The sequence below is a fragment of the Zingiber officinale genome, chromosome 8A, assembly GCF_018446385.1.
Source record: "Zingiber officinale cultivar Zhangliang chromosome 8A, Zo_v1.1, whole genome shotgun sequence".
NCBI lineage: Eukaryota > Viridiplantae > Streptophyta > Magnoliopsida > Zingiberales > Zingiberaceae > Zingiber > Zingiber officinale.
The window spans coordinates 37,267,808-37,286,045 of record NC_056000.1 but is presented as its reverse complement, the minus strand read 5'-3'; the positions used below and the strand labels follow the sequence as shown (position 1 = coordinate 37,286,045).

Genomic DNA, 18,238 nt, shown 5'->3' with positions numbered 1-18,238 from the left:
GCTCGCTTGGGTGATTTCGGCCATCCGGAATAGGGCTCACTCGAACTCAACTTTTGGCCTTCAAGAAATCTTCCTCTCCGGCTTCTCGTCCCTCGGAAATGTCACATGCCTCCTTCTCGTCCGCCCGCATACTCTTCCGCAACACCTCATCCCTCGGACGCACTGAGCTCGTCAGCTCTCTCTTATGTCGTCCTTCTCATTAGTTGCATCTTTCATTCAGCTTTTTGTGCTCCTAAGTTTCTGCACACTTAGACACAGGGGTTAAAAACCAACATGACCTAACCTAACTTGGTTAATAACATCAAAACTACCTTGAGGTACTAACAATCTGGGTTATTCTCCATCGACAAATAAAAGCAACAACAATCAGAGTACGAACAATCATCATTTTTGTAACAGGAGCAGATGTTTTCTCATAATCCATGTTATACTTCTAATAATAACCTTTAATAACAAGACGAGCTTTATATCGTTCGATTGATCCATCAAATTTAGTTTTGATTTTATATACCCAATGAGAACTAATAGTATAATTTCATGGTGGTAACTGTGTCAAATCTCATGTATGAGTCTAATGTAGAGCAGTTAGTTCCTTAGCTATAGTATTCTACCAAAGTGGGTTACAAACAGCTTCTCTATAGGATACTATCGAATCGATGCGGTTGAGAGAGGGGGTGAATCTCGATTTGTCACTTTCTTTTTTATTTCATTTGTTGTTTCTATCAAAGTCGTTAGTAGCAGCGGATTATAAAATAAAGTATGGAAAAAAAAAATACTCATGGAATTTACTTAGTTTCCAACCCCCAGGGTCAGTACATCTAAAGCCTACGCACTCAAGTACGAGTCCACTAGTGGTCTCCTTTCCAGAAGTTTTCCGGAGACGAAGAAACTCGTCTTACAGTTTATCAAGTACAAGCATAAAAGATAATAAAATAAATACATCTTGTAATAAAAATAAAAACAAACACTTTGTTGAGCAGATCCCGAAGTCTTGAGCGCAGTGCACCCTTCCTAGAGCTTCCCCCCTCGCAAAGCTTTGCGTCGTAGCTTTCCTTTTGAGCGCACGGAGTATGAATAGTTGAAGAATAGATGCTTGAACATAGAGCCTTCATCTCCTTTTATAGAGTTGGATTATATCCTTATCTGGATCAACTCTTATCTAGATGAAGTATATCTGGATGAAGCAATATCTGGATAAAGTCATATATGGATCAAACCTTATCTCTATCCACATCATCTAGTTTATCCTTATCCTTATCCTTATCCAAATCATTAAGATGAATCAGATCTTTTACCACATTATCTTCCATATCAACATTTCACAACTCATCAATTTGGACTGAACCCAGTTAGCTACCAAACTGTCAGTTCAGTCTATTGAAACGGTTCGGGTCCAGTTCGACCCAAGTCAAGTCTGGTTCACCCATTTGTGTTTGTCTTCTCTTTGTTTTGCTTCCAGCTACAAGTTCCTACAAAATAACCATACAAAACACAAACAAACAACCTAGCCTATATCTATAAGTCTATCTGACCTACTAGGTTTGCCTTTTACTTGGAGGTCCCTCCTCCAAGTTTACCACCTAAGGGTCAATCCCATACAATCAAGATGCACTCCTATAAGTCTATTTGACCTACTAGGCTTTATGCTTGAACTGTATCCAAGACTTTATCATTACCTAGGGCTACGCCCCCTACTTCCACCACCTAGGGTTACCTCCCCCTAGGATTTTCACTGCCTAGCTTCACTCACTAGGATTTTCACCACCTAGGGTTACCTCTCCTTAGGATTTCATTGCCTAGCTTCACTCACTAAGACTTCCACCACCTAGGGTTACCTCCCCCTAGGATTTTCATTGTCTAACTTCACTCACCAGGACTTCCACCGCCTAGGGTTATCTCCCTCTAGGATTTCCACTACCTAGCTTCACTCAGTAGGACTTTTTCTTGCTAGTCATTTAGTCCTGACTAGACTTCTCTCATCCAAACATCAAGTCCTATTTTGATTAACCCTTGATCAAACTGACCAAACTTAGGTACATTGTTAAATATCAAATCTCTGAAAGCTGATTGCACTAATAATCTCCCTCTATTTTGATGTTTAACAATTTTTTTATATTAGGTATTTGGTCTTTAGGGTTTTATACCAAAATTGGGAGTAAAAATATTTTTCACTTAAGGTCACTCTCCTCCTTTGACACACATTAAAAGGATTACCTACAATTCCCTTGATTTTGCACTAATAATTTTAAAAATACTTGAGAAATCTTTATTAAAATATTTATTTTTAAATATTATTTTAAAAATATCACTTTTGAAAATGTAGTTGAAAAATATAATAATTTGTAAAAAGTTTTCAAACACAGTTTTAAATAATTTTAAAAATTAACTTTGAAAGAATTTTAAAAACTATGTTTGCTCTTTCAATTAGGACTCCCTCTCAATTTGACACTTTCTTAGAACCTTGTTAATCATAAGGAATACATCCATGTGTCCTAGAGGTTGATCCAAATTAAAAGAATGACTAAAGTATTTTTTTTAAATATTTTTTAAAAATTTTCAAGGAAAGTATTTTCAGAAGTTTACAAAAGCATTTAAAAAAAAGATTTGAGAAACATGGGTTTCAAACTTTTTCAAAAATATATTTTAAACTTTTTAAAGAATTTTTAAAAGCATATATCATCTTTCAATCAGAACTCCTCCTCAACCTGACATATCCTTAGGAAACCTTATTAATCATAAGAATAACTACCTATATGTCTAGGGGTTGTTCTAAATCAAATGATCAATTAAAATATATTTTTCAAAACATAAAATTTTAAAAGATTTTCAAGTGTGTTTAAAGATTTTTCAAATATTTTTCAAAAATATTTTAAGAAAATATTTCTAGATTCTTCAAAGAGTTTCCAAATATTTAAAAAGAATTCTAAAATTTTTATTTTTTAAAAAAATCTAAAAAAAATTAAAGTATTTTCTTGAATTTTCAAAAGCACCTCCCCCTTAACCTGACACACTCTGGTTATCCTTGTTAACTATTAAAAAAAAATCTATCTAAGTATTTAGGGGACTGAGTTCTAGTGTTGACCTTGAGATGTAGATTTCTAAGTACTTGTCAACAATCAATGTTATTTTTCAAGATATAGATTTTTCAAAATTTATATATAAATACACCCAATTAATCATAAAATTTATTAAAACATTATTATGTTAAATCAATATTTTGAAAATAATTTTTAAAAAATTATCTATGAATTTTGAAAACTTTTTCAAAATATTTTTAATTTAATAATCCTTATCATCTTATCCATTCTAAGTGTTTCAGCATAATCAATCATGGTACCCTTAGAGGTTTTGTGAGATGTTTTATCAATTTTATCTGATTTAAAATTTAAGTTTGAATCTAAGGATTGATTTACACTTAAGTTAGACTAAAGTTTGATAGTTAGTTAGTTAAATATCCATTTCAATAATCGACTTTCAGGCTGTGGCGAGACACAAGCCCTTCTTAGTGTTGAATATGTGTGAATGGAGAAGAGGTGGAAGAGGATAGAAGTTCCATTGTGAATGAGACTTTAGTCCTACATTGAGAGTTTCTTAGCATATTAGTTGGTTTATATTGATTCACATGCTTTGATGATGTGAACAAACGTATGGGGAGAGGCTATCTCTCACTCGTGAGTGTGCAGGGGGTGCAAATCCATGGCCCAGATTGCACTGAACCATGTTGACTCGTGTGCGGGTATGACTTGCGCGCGCTGAATGTCGGACCGGTTGGGGCGAAATTTATCCAAGTGGAACAACCAACATTTTACCACGTAAATCTTTTGCTACTGTGTATAACGGATGCATTAAATTCGATATTAATGTAGAATCAAAACGGTCAAAGTGAAACGATGGGTGTTTCACTACTTAGCGAATAATGATCATTAAGATCATTAACGCTACCCATTGGTCTGAGCTAGTGGTGTAAACGAATCGAATCAAGCCAAATATGCAGAAAAATTTAAGGCTCGAATTCTGCTCGAAATAGGTATATTAGAGTTCGAGCTCGATTCGAAGCTCAAAAAATTCAAAATGTTTGGTTCGAGTTCGGTTCAAATTAGGACTTGGGTTCGAGTTCGGCTCGAAATATTCGAACATGTTCGCGAACTATTCGAATTATTGCTCAAAAAATAAGTTCGAAAGGCTCGAAATTTATTTATTTAATATATATTTAACTTATATTAATAAATATTAAAGCTCGCGAGCAGCTCGAACAGTATAATTTAGGCTCGAGTTCAGCTCGAAAAAAAATTTGAACATGTTTGAGTTTGGCTCGAATTCGATAAATTCGAATATGAATCGAATATTTTTTGAGTCGGCTTGAAAAGCTCGCGAGCCTGCTCGATTCGTTTGCAGCCCTAATTTGAGCTCCTATATAAGAAAGCTATGATCATAGGCAAAGAACACACGCAGACGCACACAAGCAGAAGCTCTCCACCTTCATTCCCCTTCTCCTCTGTCGTGCAACTCCTGCTCGTCAGAGTGCTCGTGATAGAAATCAGGTGTCATTCAATTCACCGTGGCCACCAATACTTAGTGGAAATCATGGTCAACTGTTGTATCCTGCGAAACAGATGACCCTAGTAAGTCTCGGAGCATAGCCAGAGGTGGGGCGAATATGTTTCAGGGAAATTGCGACTCTCGCAAACCTCGGTCCTTTTTCTCACTCACCCGACATTGTTCACGAACTGAGCTTCTTGGTCGGTTGTTTGCCCGCTCGGGCTCCTCTGCTCGTCCAGACACTCGATCGCTCTACTATTTGCTCGACCGGCCACTTTCTAGTTTGATCGCTATGCCTACTCGAACTGCTCTGTCCGATCGGTTGCACTATCCAGTTGGTCCACTCGATCTCTCGCTCGGACTTCTCAGCCAGCCACTCGCTCAGTCTACTCCGAAAGCTGCTGCTCAGCTGATCTGCCTGCTCGGTGACTCTATCTGCTCTGCCGCTCTTTGACACGTAGCAGAAACCAGCCCCTGCTGGTAGCCTGAGATTATCCGCTTAGGTCATATCAACTATAAGTTAAATTTAATTCAGTATAATTTAAATTTAGCTAATACCCCGTAAATCTCCGACGATAGATTCTTTCTTCCAACACTTCGGTATTGAAGCAACAACCACTTTTAGACAAATTCTTTTAAAGAAATTGAATATTTAATTCTTTTTTTTTAGAACCCTTGATCTAACTAATTAAGTGTCAATCAAACCTAAATCCCACATCATTCTAGATTAAGTATGAATAAAATACTATTATGAATAACATGACATTTATCGATATAAATTAATATTTAATAATACATGTACATGACAAGTATGCATGTGTCAAGCAAGTCAAGCAATTTATAGTTAATTTCTACGGATGCATCAAATTCTTGATTTGATACATTTCATGTGAACCCACAAATGTGTCAACCCACTTTGACACATTTTAATTATTTTAATTATTTCATTCGGTAAGATTTATTAATTAGTTTCATAATTAGTTTTGATTTAATTTTTGAATTTATACTTATTAAAATTTATTAGTTTATTTTGTTGGATTAAGGAAATTAATTTTAAAATTTAATTTTGAATTTATAGCTTTATTATAGTGAGTTAATTTCATATTTTGTATTTAAATTATAATTAAAATTTGAACTTTTATCTTCTAAATTTTTAAGATTTGTTTTCAAATTTTTAGTTTTAATTTTGAATTATTATATTCTTAAGATAATTAATCAAATTATACTTAGATTTATTTAATTATTAATTAAAATTTTATCTTGGTTAGTTAAACTATTAGATTAGATTTATCTTGGATGTTGAATTTTTTTTTAATAATTATATCTGAATTTTTAAGATTTAATTTCAAATTTATTGTATTTGAGTTAGAGTTTATCATTTGATTTGAATTTATCAAACTTTTATTAATTTTATTATTATTATTATTAATTTTTGTTTATTTTGTAAAAATTAGTAGATTCTATTTCTTGAATTTTTATATTTAAATTTAAATTTATTGTTCATTGTTTCAATTAAATGGTACATTATTATAATTGATTAGACTCGAATTTTTTACAATTAAATTATAATTATCAATATTTGAAATTTTATTTCGTAAATTTTTAAATTTTAATTTTAAAATTTCAAGACTTAAATTATTTATTATTTTATAATTAAAGGGTACTTTATTATATTTAATTAAATTTGAATTTTTATCATTAACATTTGAATTAATAATTTTAAAATTTGTATATTTAATTTCTAGATTTTTGAGTTTTAATGTTGAATTTTTAATATTTAAATCTATAAGATTAGAATTTACCTTTTCTTTTGAATTTGTATCTCTAAAATTATCTTGATCATTATTTAATTTAATATTTAATTTTGAATTATTACTAAGTTTGATTTATTCAAATTAAGTTTATCTTGTATAGTTGAAATGTTAACTAAATTGGAATTTGAATTATCTTAATCAAATAGATTAAAAATTTTATTAAGATTTCTTATAATCTTATCTAGTTCTAGATTAACTTAGTCATTTCTTAATTAAATATTTCTGATTTTTTAAGTTTGAAGTATGAATTTATCTTATTATTTATTTCTATTTTTTTAATATTTTTATTAATTAATTTACATTTGTTGAATTATTTAAATCTAAATTTTTTGATTTATTAATTAAATTATTATTTAAAATTTCAAAATTATTAATTAATTAAATTATTATTTAAATTTTCAAAATTATTAATTAAATTTTCAAAATTATTAATTAAATTTTTAAAATTATTAATTAAATTTTTAGAAATATTTGAAATTTTTAAATCTGACCTAGCATGTAAATTTTTGTCAAGTTTATTATAGAAAAATTTTAATTTTTCATGCATAGGGGTAATTTTAGAAACAAGATTATCATGCAAAATTTTAGACCTATTTTCAAATGTACTAGGATTGTAAAAACTTAGATTTGCATGAAATATACAATTACTAACCTTTTTGTAATTTTCCTTGTTGGGCAGCGATTCTTGCAGTGTTCGAACTCCTGACACTTGAAGTATTAGATGTAATGCTTGCTCCTCCGAACTCTGGGCATCAGTTCCTCCTTTACCGCCGGTGGTGTCGTTCGATTCTTACGAGTATGACACTTATTTTTATAGTGCTATCTCTCCTACATTTAAAGCATATAATATGTGATTTAAATGTTGACATTAAATAAAATTACCTTTTAGCCTTCTTCCCTTAATTTGTGGTCTACTTGCTCCTTCGGCGATTAGTCCGATTAGAACCACTACTCTGATACCAATTGTAGGATCGGTGTGGTCAAGAGAGGGAGTGAATCTTGACTTGTCACTTTCTTTTCTATTTCGTTCGTTCTTTCTATCAAAGTCGTTAGTAGCAGCAGAATATAAAATAGAGTACAGGAAAAAAGAATACTCGCGGGATTTACTTGGTTCCCAACCCCCTAGGATCAGTACATCCAAGGCCTACGCACTCAAGCGCGAGTCTACTAGTGATCTCCTTTCCGGAAGCTTTCAGGAGGTGGAGAAACCCGATTTACAGTTTATCAAGTACAAGTATAAAAGATTAATAAAATAAATACATCTTGTAATAAAAATGCAAACAAACACTTTACTGAGACGATCCGGAAGTCCTGAGTGCAGTGCACCTTTCTTAGAGCTTCCCCGGTTGCAGAGCTTTACGTTGTAGTTTTCCTTTTGAGCACACAAAGTATGAGTAATCGAAGAATAAACGTCTTGAATGTAGAGCCTTCATCTCCTTTTATAGACTTGGATCAAATCCTTATGTAGATCAACTCTTATCTAGATGAAGTATATTTGCATGAAGCATATTTAGATAAAGTCATATCTGAATGAAGCAATATCTAGATCAAATCTTATATCTATCCACATCATCTGGTTTATCTTTATCCTCATTCAAACCATAAAGATGAATCAAATCCCTTACTACATTATCTTCCATATCAACATTTCACAACTCAGCAATTTGAACCAAACCCAGTTGCTCTACCAAACTGGTAGCTCGGTCTATTGAAATGGATTGGGTCCAGTTCGACCCGAGTCAAGTCTGGTTCACCCATTTGTGTTTATCTTCTCTCTGTTTTACTTCCAGCTCCAGGTTCCTACAAAACAACCATACATAACATAAACAAACAACCTAGCCTATATTTATAAGTCTACCTGACTTACTTGGCTTGCCTTTTACTTGGAGGTCCCTCCTCCAAGTCTAGCTATCACCTAAGGGTCAATCCCTTACGATCAAGCTACACTCCTGTAAGTCTACCCGACCTACTAGGCTTCATGCTTGGACTGTATCCAAGACTTTACCATAACCTAGGGTGAGTTCCCCTAAGATTTTCACTGTTTAGCTTCACTCGTAAGGACTTCCACCACCTAGGGTTACCTCCCCCTAGGATTTCCACAACCTAACTTCACTCGCCAGGAATTCCATCACACAGTGTTTACCTTGCCTTTGGATTTTTGTTGTCTAGCTTTACTCACCAAGACTTCCACCACCTAGGGTTATCTCCCCCTAGGATTTCTACTACCTAGCTTCACTCACTAGGACTTACCCTTGCCTAAATTAAGATTTTTTTCTTGCTAGTCATCTAGTTCTGACTAGACTTCTCTCTTCCAAACATCAAGTCCTATTTCATTTAACCCTTGGTCAAACTGACTAGACTTAGGTAAATTGTCAAACATTAAAACCCTATAAGCTGATTACACCAATAGATACATGCTTAGAAAGACAATGAACTAATGTAGCAAATGAAGCAAAAGAATGAGAATAATCAGAGTAAGCAAGATCTGGTAGTTTAGTAGACTTACGAACATGAATGGACTGACGATGGTGGAGAGAAGGATCATCTGTAACCTTAGGAGATGATTGGGTAGAGGCAAAAGGAGGAGCATGTGGAACGGATATCTTGGGAACCAATGTACTAGATATAATTGAGTTACCAGTAGAAGTTGTGGGTGAAGCTTTCTTAGTGTCGGTATTGAAAGGATCAATGCAAAACAGATATGACTTTGTCATATAATGTGAACTAGCTGGAATAGAAAAGAATGGAATATGCTCAAAAAACACAATATATATAACGAGAGGCATACAATTTTTGACTAACAGGATTAAAATAATGATATCCTTTTTTACTAACACCATAACTCAAAAAGACACAAAGAGCAGATTGAGAGACTAACTTATTATGTGAACAAAGGATGAAGCAAGTACAATAAAAACACACACAAAGAGGAATAGACAGGGGTATGCCCATATAATTTTTCAAAAGGTGACAAGCCTGAATTATGTGAGGTTCGAATTCTATTAATCACGTGATCAGTGGTAAAGATTGCTTTCCTCCCAAAAGACATTAGGAACACTGACAAACAATAAAAATGAACAGATTATTTCAACAAGATGCATATATTTTCGTTCAGCCACATAATTCTGTTTAGGAGTGTCTATACACAAACTTTGATAAATAGTACCATCAGATGTAAGTAAATGTGAAAAATATGTTAGGATACTCTGGTGAGCTAGATGGGTGATTAGCTTGAGTCGCTTCTTCAATGATTTGTTGTAGCAGATAATCAAAGCGAAGACTCCACAATGCTAACGCCCTTGATTTTACTTGATATCCACCTATTTGAGGTGGTTAATCTAAAAGTCCACTTCTCCTTACTCATAGATACACTATAAAAACCTCTTTCGTGGAGATGAAGAAGTCTCGTACAAATACAAACACAAGAGTACATGAGAGAATACAACAATAGATGCTACAAGAACAAGTAAATAAATACAACAATATGAAACCTTGCTCTTGATCTCTTGTTGATTTGGAAACGCCTCTTGTAGACTCAAAAGTGTAGAAACACTTCACCCTGAATCATCTAAGAGTCGACGGTGAAGGTTGGAGAGGAAGAGTTACGTTTGAATCTTCGTAGTCGCCTTTATATCCCGTAGATTAGGGCTCCCAATCTATTGGCATTATCCCCAATCGATTGTCATGTCAAATCTGAGCGCATCGAACCGTCCAAACCTTGCAATGACTCTTTTCTTTATCTCTTAATCGATTAGTCAATCAATTACTGACCTTCTTAATCTATTATCCAATCGATTATGAGCCCTTTGTTTGCTCGCAAGCTTCTCTCAATCGATCACTTGATCGATTCAGAAGCTCTCTGTTTGCTCACGACCAAGCTTAATCGATTAAGCCTCTCGCGATATCCTCAATCGATTGGAATTCTTCTTAATTAATTTAGCACAGTGCAATGCACTATGCTTCGTGAAACCACCTTCCAATCGATTAGTTGAGTTCAGGGTGAATTGATCACCTGATAAATTCACCATGCACTTCATGAAGAAAAGCGCTCAATCAATTGATTAGCACAGGTCTCAATCGATCACCTGATCGATTACCCAACTCTAACTTATTTAACCCAAGTCTAAGATTCCCTTGTTCAATCTTCGGTCAATCATGACCTGTTGGGATTTATTCACCAAGTGTCTAGTCAACCTTTTGACCCATTTGGACTTTCCCAACTTCCCATTGAACTTCTGATCACCAAGTGTGATTTTCCTTAACCCACTTGGATTTTTCTCTTACCTAACTACAGTTAGGACTTTACCTTGCCAACATGTCGTCCCCCTTAACCTACTTGGACTTCCCTTTACCTAACCATAATTAGGACTTTTCTTTACCAACGTGAGATCTCCCTTAACCCACTTGGACTTCGCTTTATCTAACCATAGTTAGTACTTTTCTTTACCAACGTGTGATCCTCTTGATCCACTTGGATATTTTTTGCCAACGTGTGGTCCTTCTTGATCCACTTGGACTTTCCTTTACCTAACACATAGTTAGGACTTTACCATTGTCTAACCCCTAGCTAGTTAAGACTTTACAATCAAACACTGGTCCTCCTTGACCTACTTGACCTTTCTCACATATTGTCCAAACATGTTGTCTACAACATATTATCCAAACATCGAAACTCAAAGCTCAAATCCACTCAAACTTAGTCAAACTGGTCAACCTTGACCCGGGGAACAATTGTACCAACAATCTCCCAAGAAAATGATTCAAAGTGTATTAACCCTTTCAAATCACAACAAAAATATTTTATGACACTAGAATGTTGAATTTCCACAAGAGCTCTAAGGTTGTTGAAAATTGTAAGATAATCATACCTGTGTTTCATAAGATAGCCCTCAGAGTAACAAGTGCAATCATCAATAAATGAAACATAATATGTTGACCTCCTTCCCCTTTTATAGGAATAGGAGAGGGTCCCCACTATCAGAATGAATAAAATTAAATGGAGTAGAAGAGAAAAGAAAGACTTTTAGAAAATGGTTAGCTAGAAAATTTGGCCAACTTACAACCACTACAATCAGAAATATCATAACTTTTTAAAAGTCCTAATATTAGAACTTTTTAAAGATCCTAATACTCCTATAAAAGTTAAAATTACATACGAGATGCTGAAACATAACTTAAATGAGAGTGTCACAAATAAAAATTAGACGATGAACGACTCAGATGAAAAGATGATAAATACACACTTGAAGCTACAACTTCTGGTACTTTTAGTTGATCTAAAATATAGAGTCTTCCTTGCCTATGATTTATCCTAATAAGCCTCTGCGATCACAGGTCTTGAACATAACAATTGGATAAAAAAGAGACTAGATATCCATACTCACATAATTAACTAATAAAAATAAGATTTAAAGTAAGATTCAGAATATAATAAATATCAATAAGAGATAAACAAGATATAACAATTGAACCAACACCTATTAATGGTATAGGAGTACCATCAGCAGACACAATAGATATAGATGAATTGAGAGAAAAAAATAAAAGATGATAAATTAGATAACATATGATGGAGGTACCAGAGTCCAAAATCTACAAGGATGAAGATATACTTGAAATACTAGATGATGGCAAACTTATATAAGAGGAAGCTAACATGGCAAAGGGTTGTTAAGCAAGGAACTGTTGAAACTGCTCAAGCATATACAGATCAGATTTTCATGAAACATTTGTACGACTAGGCATGATAACAGAATGAATAATACTCAAAATAACCAAACTATACTGATATGCATCTGTACGATCCATGAAAACTGATGTCAAGACAACCCATAGTCACACGAAGAACTCAAGATAGAAAAGGATGTCGGCACAGAAATTGGTAGCACGGGGCATCGGTGTCAAAATCGACAGAAAATGATGTCGATACTAAAATCGACAGTGCAGGGCGTTGACACCAAAATTGACAAAAAAGGATGTCAGCACCAAAATCGATAAAAAAAAAAAAGGACGTCATTGTTGAAATCGACAGAAAAGGACGTCGACGTTGAAATCAACAGTAGCAGTAGGAAGCGACAACAACAACAAGAAGTAGCAACAGGAGGTGACAAAAAAATTAGGTCAGAAAAGGAGAACCTTGCTCTGATACCATATAAAAATTAAGAAGAGGAAAAATCTAGTCATATTATTGAATCTAAAAAGAATCATAAACATATAGAGTATAAAGTCTTATACATCTAAATTAAGAAATCCTAAAGCCTAAATAGAAAGAGGGAAAAAACTAAATTTTCCTAAAAACTATAAATAAATAAACATATATAATCTAACAAGGATGTCTTGAACTAATAATTTTAAACTGTCAAACAAGAAGAATGATTTACCTAGTATGTCAGTGTCATGGAGTGCTCAAGTTGATGGCGTAGTCATCCGCCTAACTACCGAGTAGATAGTTATTGGCAGGTATGAGTGACTAGAGTGTTTCCCGAGCCCGAGTGGAAGTCGAGAGCTGAGTTGGGACATCGTCGAATGCTCCCGAGTAGTATTTTGAGTTGGGACTCCAAGTAAATGTCGAGTGCTCTTGTCAAATACTGTTGAGCGTCAAGTTAGGTAGGAGACCAAATTGATTGACTGCTGTCGATTCGGGAGGTCGAGTGCCACGAGGTCCAAAAACGCCCGACTGTTGAATCGCTCGAGATCAACTAGGTCACTGAGTATTGAGTCGAGAAAGTAATGTTGAGTCGGGAAGTGAGATGTTGAGATTTACGTTTGACATAGTTTCCTTCAAATAAATTCATCCCCTCCAACTGTACTTCAAAGTTACATTAGATGTCTATTTCTCTGGATACAATTGGAAGATCACATTGACAACTATACACTGATTATTTCATGGCAAAATGAGTGAGTACCCAATTATTATCATGGGTAGATTATCGAATGAAATGCATGACAGAGAGAACATGAGAGGAACGAAGGTATTGAGTTAGGAGAAGCTGATCCATCAAACAATTTAAAAAATATAGAAAAAATCTATAATTCATTGAATTTGATCCTTTTGTAAACAAATATTTCTAAAAAATCTATAATAAAATTCCTAATTCGTTATTTCACACTAGATTGATAAAAAAAATTCACAATTCCATTAAAAAAATACATATATTATCATAAATTCATAATTCAATTTTAAAATATTTTTTTCTTCCTATCCCGCGAGTTCGTCTGGAATTATAATTCGGATTGATTTATTCAAACCCACTTTTAAACAGATCCATAAAAATACAATCCAACTTATTTAAATTATTGATGGAACGATCAATCCGATAGTCCAATCGACATTGATTGCTCCACAGCTGTAAACACTGCAAATATTAATGCTCGATAGGGACCCAATAGACTTGCCAACCGGTAGAATTCAAACAACTCTTCTGCAACAAATTTTCAGTTTTATTTTCTTTGGCACAAATTATAATTATGACACTGATTGATGATGGTGATCTTAAGCAGCAGTGTTTGTTTTCTGCAAATTGAGGGTGAAAGAAGATTCTCAAACTGATACGGCCTCTCTCAGATATTTAACTCGACGAAGTGTCGTGAAGTTTAGAAGAAAGAACAAGTATGAAGTCAACCTTATTCAGTCAAAATTTACATAATAACCGAACTAATTCAGAAATATAATTTCATTTATTTGAATTTTTTTAAAAAAAATATTGATTATTTTAATTAAATCAATTCGGTTTTCTATTTTAAAATCAATTTTTTTTCATTAAACTGATTAAATAAAAATGAATGATTTTATATAATTCACTTTGTTGATTTTAATGATAAATACGTGGAACGGAAAAACCTCATATAAATCTATAATGGAATGATCCGCCCTACTTTCAACCTACGAAATTCTATGTTTATCTATTTGTTGAGTTGGGTGTGGACTATGAAGTCAACCAGCGAGGAGTCTCATTAGATTTAGAATAAGAGGAGGAGGCCAAGCCGGCGGAGCTTGGGAGTCGCAAAAAACGATGAGGTTGTGGGACTTTCCTTGCGGCCGCCGCACCGCCTCGACGCCACCAGAGGACGGCGGCGCGCAGCCGGCCGAAACGGCGGCGAAAGCTTCGGCGCAGGAGAAACGAGGCCGGAGAGCGGAGCTGCCGCAGTGGCGACCCTCCCTGCGGTCCATCTCGGAGGACGGCGCCGCCGCAGGGCCGCCGAAAGCGATGAAGAGCGGCGGAGAAGGAAGAGCGACTGCCAACGCGAAGCTGAAGCCGCCGGCGGTTAAGGTGTCGTCCCGCGCCGGCGACGGCGACTACAAGTACGTAAACTTGCGTGAATTGAAATCTGCAAACGCATGAAGATCACGATTATTAGTAGTTCATACATGTTTTCCAAAACTCTCTCTCTCTTTGCTCTTCTACAAATTAAAAGAATTGGAGACAAATCAAACACTGGAATTGTGTGAATTCAGACAAAATCTCACAATCAATACCGTAATTTACAGTTCTTTGTTTCAACTATACATTTATTTGCCATTTGTTCCTTGAGATTTCTTTCTTAACTCTAAAGCATCAATTTGATTTTGTTTCAGGCATTATGGAGTCGTGCCTGCATTCGCTCCGACACTCTTTCTATTCTGATGATCGATTTAAGCTATAGAAATATTATTAGTATCATAATTGTAATCTTCTTTTCAAGCTCTAGAAACACTAATAAAATATATTCAGTGGATATCATATTTAAATCGGAATCATGGCTACGAGCGCCTCCTAGTATATCAAAATAAATATCCATCATATTTTTACATATCTAAAATATTAATTATATTGAATGGCAATTTTAACTAAAACTGATCACACACCCAAAACTATTTTAATATTCATCAAAACTATTCCAATTTAATCAAAATTGGTCAAATGTGACTATAAACTTTGGTCAAAGCTGTTATTACACGGTAAAATCATTTTGATTGTGAAACAATTTTGATCAAAATTTAAGCTAACTTAACTTCAGAAGTTTGAAATGCTTCGAATGACATCAAGCGAAGTCCAGTCAATATTGGTAGTGAAAGTCTTTACAAGTCAAGGCTAGTCATATGTTTGCTATAGATAATAGATGTCCGAGTGATTTAAGGTAGACTAGACAATTGAATGATGAGAAATCTAACAAATAGTTGACACAATAAAAAGTTCGGTCGAAGTTTATCTTTTATTAGAATGATTAGAATATCTAAAATATCAATTTAAGAGATGGATTGTTGAGTCGTAAGTTAGTCAATTTCATAATTAAGTATTAGTAGATATTAATGTTTGTATTATGGAATTAGTAAGTTAATAGGTGTAGTATATATATGGAATTAATGATTAGAGGACAAAAAGATAATAGATTAATATTTACGTTATAGATTTAGTGATTAATAAATTAGTTAGTGGTAGAGAAGTTAATCGATTAACATTAATATTAAAAAAGTAGTGAGTTATAATTGAAGAGTTAATGAGTCAGTGGAGTCCGGTTGAATTTTATCTTCCTTCACTAGGAAGGATATGGAAATAAAAATAAGAGAGTTTTATGTGAAAAAAAACCACGTTTATTTTGTGAAAAAAAATGAATTAATTATTTTTTTTCATTATGTATCTATTATAAAATAATAAAAGACGGATTTTAGAATGCATTGGATCATATTTTTTTAAACGCTCAAATCGGATTTTTTTTTTTTTTTTTTTTTGTTTTTCCTCGTGCTCACGACCGTGGGGGCTGCCTCACGCGGCCGCAGCAGCACTATAGCTGTTGCAGCACTAGAGAATTTTTTTTTTTTTTTTAATGTGATGCATAATTCGATATCTCATCTAAATAGAGGAGTGCATAAAGAGAATATATATATATATATATATATATATATATTTCAACATCTATTGAATATGTTTGTTGAGGTTGGAGAGGTATAGATTATATAGATGTTTAATTTATTTTTTAAATTATATTTTCTTTGTTTTTAATATGATATCAATTATTTTTTTTATTGAATGATAATAATTAAATGAAAAAAAGTAATGGGTATAGAAATAGATATGAGAATAGATATGAGAATAAATATCCGATATCTAATAGATATAAAGACGGACGATATAAAATCTAATTGAAACATAATCCAGGACTATTCCTAGCGGGGTCATGCACAGCATAGCCATGTATGACCCTAGGCTGTTTTTTTCTTCTTTTTTTTTTTGTTTCTTCTTTTCTCTAATTTTTTCCCCGCCTTTCCTTTTCTTCCTCAATTCACACCTCAAAATAACTAGGGCTATAACATTCTATACCAGAAGCATGGTTCATCACTGTTGATCCTGTTTGAAATTGATTAAGTAGAATCACTGATGAGTTGACTTTAAGATTGATAGGAAGAAGACCTCGAAATGAAAACACATATAGAAACACAAAAGGAGGAGAGAGGGAGAGTATTAGCAAGCAAGGAGTGTTCCGGTGCAGCCACTTTGACGCTCAAATTAACAAGATGGAAAAAAATGAAAATGAATAATAATAAAATAAAAGAGTGTGCGTAAATTAAGCATACCTATGCCCGCAGGAGGGGGCCTTGTTATAATACCTCTATAATCATAACCCTCATTAATTGGGTGTCATGTCATGGTAAACACACATGTCAGAATGTTATATGTTGACTGTATCAATAGTCTTGTCGTCAATATATTACCTATATCTCGTATCAATACAAAGATACAGTAGAAATTAATGTCAAGAAAAGTAGTCGTCTTTATTGATGAATCCAAAAAAAGGGTTATGAGAAAATAAAGAGTACAAAGTCTTATATAGTGAATTATCAAAAAATAGAAACCTTAAATTTAAAAAGATAAAAGATTAAATTATCCTCAAGTATATAAACAAATAATTCTAATTATATAATCTAACAGATACTTTCCTACGTGCTTCTGACAACTCTACATGTGATATTAATTATGGAATTGGCTCATGAGTCGAAGGGGTCATGAGTCGAAGGGGCCATTAATTATGGATTGTCTCAAATAGTGGGATAGTGGGCTAGCAAAGGAGGGACAATCTCTAATAGGGGGCAAGTGGGTCTAATTGTCTGCATGTTCATCTTATGAGAAGTTGAGAAGTGTTGAGCCCCTAGAATTAGGAGGATTCGATCGGAAAGCTATGAAAGAATTGTTTGGTCAGATCTTGGAGTTAGAGGAAGCAAAGCTCTAGGGAAACGATGGAATTTGACAGGAAGAGTGTCTTTGAGTTGGCATAGCAGAGTGCTAAAGGAGCATGACCCTTGGGATTAGGGAAATCCGATTGGCAAGTGACTTCGAATGGTCCGATCGGGATGCTAAGTAGAGGGAGTGTGGCCCTTGGGGATCGATGTTTATCTGATCGACAAGTGTATTCAGATGGTCTGATCGAATAGTGGTTTAGGTTTATCTTTATGAATTTTGACTTCCATGTCGGGAACTTTGATCACCCACTTCCACATAAGACCTTCCAATTTCCTACGTAAATCAGATTTTTAGATATTTTTTTAACCGTTCAAATTGGATTTTTTTTATTATTCTTCTTCTCATGTTCATGACCAAAGGGATCTTGCATGGCTACCTCACGCGAGCGTGAATAGCCCCGCAACGGTCATGGGGACCTTGCAATTTGCATAGCCATTGTATGGCCCACACGGCTGTCTTTCTTTGCCTTTCTTTTTCTTTTTCTTTTTTTTTCTCTAATTTTTTTCTCGCCATTCCTTTTCTTCCTCAATCCACACCTCGAAATAACCAGGGCTAGGACATTCTGTACCAAAAGCATGGTTCATCACAGACTCATCGTAACACATTACAAATGATCATGTCTGAAAACTGAAGAGATGATGGGCTGAGAACGGTGGCAACTGGGAGTAG

The 18,238-nt window shown here is 34.1% G+C and overlaps 1 protein-coding gene across 1 annotated transcript; it reads left to right on the top strand.

The window, feature by feature from the left end:
- Window positions 1–14,226: 14,226 nt before the first annotated feature.
- Window positions 14,227–15,081, top strand: LOC122011593. The gene is made up of 2 exons (XM_042567974.1): window positions 14,227–14,655; window positions 14,929–15,081. Exons 1-2 carry the CDS (start codon window positions 14,366–14,368, stop codon window positions 14,975–14,977), a joined length of 339 nt encoding a protein of 112 aa, XP_042423908.1. The 5' UTR covers window positions 14,227–14,365; the 3' UTR covers window positions 14,978–15,081.
- The last annotated feature ends 3,157 nt before the right edge of the window (window positions 15,082–18,238 follow it).